The sequence below is a fragment of the Meleagris gallopavo genome, chromosome 5 (assembly GCF_905368555.1).
Source record: "Meleagris gallopavo chromosome 5, MGAL_WU_HG_1.1, whole genome shotgun sequence".
In the NCBI taxonomy this organism is placed as follows: Eukaryota; Metazoa; Chordata; class Aves; order Galliformes; family Phasianidae; genus Meleagris; species Meleagris gallopavo.
In genome coordinates, this window is record NC_139408.1 from 4,608,480 (window position 1) to 4,615,624 (window position 7,145).

At 41.0% G+C, this 7,145-nt stretch overlaps 1 protein-coding gene across 4 annotated transcripts; it reads right to left on the bottom strand.

The window, feature by feature from the left end:
* Positions 1–61: 61 nt before the first annotated feature.
* On the bottom strand, positions 62–7,085 carry LOC100550588 (7-dehydrocholesterol reductase-like). 4 transcript variants are annotated; one of them, XM_085223940.1, is made up of 8 exons: positions 7,067–7,085; positions 6,676–6,776; positions 5,782–6,004; positions 4,540–4,630; positions 3,646–3,859; positions 3,016–3,220; positions 1,923–2,054; positions 62–1,358 (listed from the first exon to the last, which is right to left on the bottom strand). In XM_085223940.1, the coding sequence occupies exons 2-8, from the start codon at positions 6,768–6,770 to the stop codon at positions 894–896; spliced, it is 1,425 nt and encodes a 474-aa protein (XP_085080066.1). In that variant the 5' UTR covers positions 6,771–6,776; positions 7,067–7,085; the 3' UTR covers positions 62–893. The 4 variants fall into 4 exon arrangements, with proteins under 4 accessions (XP_085080066.1, XP_003206156.2, XP_085080064.1 ...); XM_003206108.5 differs by lacking the exon at positions 7,067–7,085 and adding an exon at positions 6,955–7,036; XM_085223938.1 differs by lacking the exon at positions 7,067–7,085 and adding an exon at positions 6,871–7,011.
* Positions 7,086–7,145: the final 60 nt, after the last annotated feature.

Sequence of the window (7,145 nt, forward strand, 5' to 3'; positions counted from 1 at the left end):
CAAGAGTTCCCCTTGAATCCTGTAACTTTGAAAGCTCACGATTAACAAGGAAAGAAACAGCTGAAAGGAAAACTGGCTGTATTTTTTTTTTTACTTGTCTTCAAACTAAGCTTTTATTTCTCAAACTGTTACAAACATCAAACATTATTTTAGCTAAAAATGACAGCAAACAAAGTTTTCTATCCACAGTAAAGAAATCAACCTCTACTCAGTACCTTCAAAAAGCAAGTTTGGTTTCAGTATCACAATAATAACTGCTTGGTCACGGACCACGTATCTCCAGTGCTAATGGAATTACTGAGCCACACCAACTTACATCAGCCTGCACAAATCCCTTGTGAGTCAGATTACACCAATCTTCTGAAACACCAGTTTAGATATTTCCCACGTTAACCTCTTCAAAAGCAAACCCAAAGCCTCCTTCAGAGCATTACCCACTGAAGGTTATGACTGTCACAAGCAACCATACTGTTCTCTTCCTGAAGCGATCACACCATTATTTCCCTCCTCCTCTAATTCACTGGTAACTGGCTGCAAGAACTTGGCTGCTGTGAAGAGTGAGGCCTCCTCCCAGCACTGGAGAGATCTCAGGAGTCTAAACGTATGCAACTTTTCTTCAACTCCAAGGTAGTTCTGAGAGAGGAAAGAAGAGTTCCTGGTAAAACAGATCTTTCTGGAGATGTCTATTAAAAAGGCCAATTCTCTGCCTCGTTTCATTTTCTTTAAACAATCTGCCTGTTTACGTTCCCTCAGTACATTAAAGATAGTTTTCTAGGCACCTTTCGTTCCCCAGAGAGTGGTGTCTTTTGCAACATATTTTTGTTAGTTTAACTGTGCGAATAAGCTCTTTTCATTTAAAAGAAAGTCTATTTCCCTCAGCTTCTGTGTCAGCCTTAAAACAGCCCTGGTATGAGCCGGTAGGGCACTGCAGCAGTGTAGCGTTTCCAGTCTTTCCCGTATTTGCTGTAACAACGGTGTTCGTCCCTAATGCAACGGTGAGTTAGCAGAATAGTCATATAAACAATGTAGAAGTAAGGCAAGATGTGTTCAAACCCACAGGTCAGACAGTAGGCCAGGGAGCCCATCAGATCTCCAGTGTAGTTAAAATGGCGTGCCCACCCCCAGAACCCCGAGGTCAGCAGCTTGCTGTAGTACTTGGTCCCATCCACAGACATGTAGGAGCACTCAATGTAGTCGGGCTTCTTGCCCCATATCTTGCAGTTGCCATTGGTACGGCGGAAGAGATCTTTCTGGTGGTTTGTCATTCTGAAGATGTAATAGCCAGCCAAGCCCAACGCCAAGATCCCGATGGCATTAGCTGTGCAGAGCTGCACAGGGTGGTAAACCAAATATAAGCCCTGGGAGACAGAACAGAGACATGCAGTGGTTTACTTTAAAAACACACCCAGGGTGCCAGATGAATTCCTTGACCTACAGTGACCCAGACAGAGTATTAGAAAGAGCACAAAAGTTCATCCTATCAGTCATAACATGGAATCTTTTTCAGGAAATCCTGCATCGTACATCTCCTTTCTTTCCACTGCTGCATTTCTTAGGTTACACAAGGAAAAGGGAGAAACAGTGAGGATGCTGATCAAGTGGAAAAGGGGGAGGAGGAAAACACAAACCAGTCAAACGACCATCCAACAAAAAGGAGTACAGAAAGGGACTGAAGGGAATTACAAAAAATACGCAGATGAAACAACAGACAGTGACAGAAAGAGGTACAAAAGAAGAGAGAAGATGTAATTCCATGCAGGGACGAAGGCTCTCCTACAATGAAATTCTTACAGAGAGTGTTGTAATAGTCAGTATTCAAGCTGTAAAGAAAGAAAATAAGATAAACACCAATCTGCTAGAGAGAACGTTTCTGGAAAGCTTCTTTCCTTTTAGCCCAAACACCAGTTTTACCCTATCTTTACCTGCAGAGTGTAGAGGTAAGGCAACCAAACGCAGTCTCCCCAGCCCAAGTACCATCCAAAGTGATCGTGGCAGATATCAATGGTTTTCAAATACCAGGCTTCATTCCAGAAATAGTCCAAAACATAAATACCCTGAAAAAGAATGATTCTACATCACTCACTACAATGATTCCACATTCCTTCACTACAAGAAAGACATTCAGGCCCTAGAATGTGTCCAGAGAAGGGCAACGAAACTGGTGAGGGGTCTGGAGCACAAGTCTTATGAGGAGTGGCTGAGGGAGCTGGGATTGTTCAGTCTGGAGAAGAGGAGGCTCAGGGCAGACCTCATTGCACTCTACAACTTCCTGAAGGGAGGTTGTGATGAGGAGGGGTTTGGCCTCTTCTCCCAGGCAACAAACAGGACCCGAGGAAATGGCCACAAGTTGTACCAGAGGAGGTTGAGATTAGAAATAGGGAAAATCTCTCCCTCAGCGAGTGGTCAGGCACTGGAATGGCTGCCCAGGGAGGTGGTGGAGTCGCCATCCCTGACAGCGTTCAAGAGGCACCTGGATGAGGAGCTGAGATCTGGTTTAGTGCTTGTGGTAGCAATGGTAATAGGTGGATGGTTGGACTACATGATCTTGTAGGTCCTTTCCAACCTTGAGATTCTATGATTCCATACATTAATAACATAACACTGTCATCCTATTCAACAGTATTGACCTGAACTTTCTGTGCTATCTTGTGGTTAAGGTCTCAAAGTCTCAAAGCTAACCTGTAGTTTTAGCACCTCAATGATAGAGTATTAAGAGGAACATAACATCTACAGGAAGAACTATACTACGTAGATCTAAAACAGTAACAAGCAAGCAAAGCAGCGTTAACCAAAAGAAGTAACACAGTTATTCTCCCTGTACTAACAGATACACTGGATTATTCCCAGCAGCCTTCTGAATGAAAATGTGCAAAGAAGCAAGTCCCAGCACTTTGTGACTCCATGACATTGGTCAGGCCAGGAAGAACAGTGTAAGTTCAAATTCAGTGCAGGTACTTTTCCTACTTTAATAGTAGTTTATTTTCAAATTGATATCTTAATCTCCTCTCAGTTTACCTGAAGGACATTGACAAGGATCATTGAGTTGGTTACGTGACCATACAGCTCCTGCTGTTTAGCAGCATATGAAAGGTTAATCAGAGTCCAGGCTACAATACCAGGGCGTCCATTGAAGAACAGCTTGAAATCAAACCACTTCCCTATTCGAGGGTTAAATTCAATCCCCATCATGTAGTCGTAAAAGAAGTTGCCAGTGAATTTGCTTGAAAATACAAAAGATTAGAAATTTATGTAGTTATTAAAAGTGCTTAGTATTCCAATAATACATTTCAAATTATTTTCCAAGGTGCTTAATGTAACAGTGATAGAAAATCCTAAAACCATGTCATGTTGTTTAAGGTCACACAAACTGATCCAACCAAAGCCTTTCATTAGTACAAGATCCGTTTTAGATTCGGAGGCATCCTAGTTTAAATTTGGTATCACTTTTCAGCGCTCCAAGTATAATCTCACTTGCTGGACACATGCAGGACAGATATATTCATGACACTGAGGCTCCAACAATTACTTGACATGCACCATATTCTGTGTTTTGTACTGCATGTCTTTGTTAAAGAATCACAGTTGTATATTGGCCCAGATATATATCTGATTTCCTATACTCTTGTATTATTAGAAAACACGTACCAATCCTTGGCATTAGTAGGGAAGAAGTAGCCTTTAATCATCGCAAATGTGGAAACTACATATCCCAGGATATTGGCACACCACAGGAGAGGAATCCAATTGTCAAAGATGATGGTAGGTGAGAAGTAGTGGAAATAATAGGCGTTTGCAAACCAAAGTATGTGGGTAATGATCCAAGCTTGGAGTCCATTGATTTCATACTTATTTACTACACCTGAAAAGTGAAGAAGAAATATATCAATATTACTGATAACTCATTAGTACAGTTATTAATATGGACACGCATACAATATCTAGAAGCTCAACACCTATGCTCATGAAAAGAGCAACTCTCCTTTGCTGCCTTGAACGTTACCCTCCCAACCTTAAGGTGCTTTTCTGAGTTCCATTATACTGTGCTAGAACCTCTCAGACTAAGGGCTCTTCTTCACTCTCTTGCAAAATGGTGGATTTGCAACCTCACCTGAAAATTTACTAAGGTTTCACATTACCCTTTGCTCAAATCACACACTTGCTCAGATTTTGCAAGTTACCTTGGCTAAAATAGTGATTGCGTTGTCAGATACTAGCAATAGTCTGCTGCTGATCTGTAATTTTGCTGCTTACAATCTGTATTTTTCCACTGCTGCTACATTGCTTTCTGTATTTTCTTTAGGTATGAATCACCTAATTGCACAACCAACAGTTTTACTAGCAGTAAGACACAGAAATTCTACAACCTATTCTAAAAGAAGATGATGTTGTTTGATTACTTTAAATAAACATATGGAGAGTGAAAACATTTATGTCCAAGTTTCCTCCAGATAGAAATAGATTATTAAAAATGAAGTACAGAAGGGCTGTCATTCAGAAAGAATATGAGTATGTTGTTGTATATTTCAAGGAAAAGCTTACCAGCAGGAGTGACAGCACCTTCTTGTACACCTCCTACATATCCGGGAATAAACTTGTGGCAGAAGTCAGGAACAAACGCATACAAAATCACCTAGAAGTGACAGGCATATTAACAGTAAAAAAGGACAAGATAAAATCCCCAAATGCTGTTTCATACACATAACAGAAGATAACACACAGCAGTTTCAATTAACTACTCAATCAACAAATATTGTAAGAGCGGCTGTTGTGATTTTAGACTAGAAACACGTGCTAGCTACTAAAGAATTTTGAAGATGCACTTCATATATGATTATAGCCCTTTTTTGGCAAGGAGGACAATTGCTAACTAGATTTAGGCTCTCATCTTTTAATTTAACCTGTTGTAAGTAAATAAGTCACTTTCCAATTTGGAACAATGGCAGCAGTTTGCTTTTTTTTTTTTTTTTTTTTTCTTTTTTTTCCCCAAAGAAGCTGTAATTCACAAGTAAATACACTTTTACAGTCTGCCTATAGAAAATTCCACTCCTTCCACAATGAGTTTGATATATTTACTGTGTATTAATTTAAATAAATCAGTATTTTTCTTATAGGTTTATTTTAATAAACCACATAATCTCTGACTCTTGTAAAATTCATTTGAGGCAGCTGAGTTTATATTTGTACAAAATAGTTATATCACAGAGCATCTGCAGGAGCGAGCAATACTGGGATTCATCTGGCAGCATTATTCTCTGGCTCACTGCTAGACACAATGAGTTAGTGTGGTGTTACGTGAGACTTGATGGAAAGAACAGCATTTGTAGGGCAAGCTTCTCTCATAGGTAAAGCAGAACTGGTATCCTGAACATTTAAGATCCAAGTAATCCCCTAGTACTTCTTGACATTTTCATCTGGCAGATTACTTTTCAATTACCGTAAGCACTCATAGGATTCCAATCAGTTCTACTCGTTTCCTCTGAAGAGTAGATGCATGCTTGCACACACATCCATGCTCCTACTTTATTCAGTATCATGACTTATACAAGTATCGTGACTCTACAAGCAACGTGACCCATCAAACTACAGTGGTGTACTCTTCTGACACCAATGCCCTATACATTTGTTTTTCAAGTGTGCAAAATTTGTTTGGATTCCAAGAAGACATAGAAAGTGATAAACAGAAAAAGTAAAAAGACAGCATGACATTCTATTATCTTCCATGTAAATTAAGGAAAGAGCTGCTTTTAACAACAGCCACTAGATCGTAATTCAGTAACACACCTGGAAAGCAACCCAAGCAGCATAGATGCCAGCAGCCGTGTAAGTCAGTGAAGGAGTCTTGTTCCAGATGTCAGACAGATGTTTATTCCCCATGAGCAAGTTGATGAGTGGATCAGTCAGAGAGCACTGGTATTGGTCGCAGGACATGATGAAGTAATACACAATAAGGGGTGCAAATGCGAGTAGGAAAAGAATGCTTGCCAACGAAAACCAGTCTACCTCCCTGTAACCAAGAACAGAACTTTTTTTTTTCTCAGCTTTCAGTTAATAGTTCTCATTAAGTCAGGTTTTTTTTTGTTGTTGTTGTTAGTTTGTTTTATGACAGTCAGAGGTATAACTGGTAGAGGGTTCAGTTGGAAGCGGTAAAGGAATCACAGGAACATTCTGCAAAGCTTGGAAACACAGACAAGACAGACCTTCAACAGCTGAACGTGCTGCAGCACCAATGTCTGCGGAAGCCATATCAAGCCATATAAACAGCCATGGCTGCGTCCAGCTGCACTGTATTAATACTCTAATAACATTTGCACTACACTTTAACAACATGGCTCTTAAATCTTGCTGCAGCATGTAGCAATAGCACAGATAAATGTTCGTTTTCCAAAAGGCAGCAAATGTTTTGTTCAATCTTTGAAGAAACTACAAATTATCACCCCTTTATACAATGTGTTCTCCCTTTTTTGCAAGATGGACTGTGTCGCAACCCAAGCCATCTGACAAGTTCCACGTTTAGAAACCTTGAGGAACTCTTTCTTAACAACTGATACTACAGCTCACTATCATTAGCACTGCACCCATCTTTTAATAACAGCATGCAGTTCAAAAGCAACGTGACATATATAAAAGAAAGAACTAATGTTATGTAAAATACAATGACAATTGAGTTTCTCTCACCATGCTCTTCCCCACTGTGCCTGAGGAGCCTGAGCACCATTTCGGGCACTTTTGTTATTCCTTTCTTCAGATTTTTTCTCCCGATGGGCTGCCATGGTGTTCTGTGTGAAAGAAAAGAAAACATCCAGCGTTATTCCAGCTAGTTCTCAGTTGTTCTTTTATGCTGTACAGGTTGCTAAAAACTCCGACCCTCACTCTTTGCTGCCTGGCTATCAGTTCCGTCGGCCGATCCGCTTATCTCAATTTGTACTTTGATTATCCATCCAACCTCCACGCTACCTGCCAGCAACTCCCACACCAACGTCCGCACCTCCCACGTCCTCTCCTCAGACTGCTGCCCCTTGGCCCCGCCCCTCGTCGTCCTTTCGACCAATCCGCGCCGCGCTCTCACCGCACTTGACTGTCGCTCCGGCCAATCCGCGCCGCGCTCCGTCCCGCCCCACGCTGCCTCATTGGCGGAGCGCGCTCAA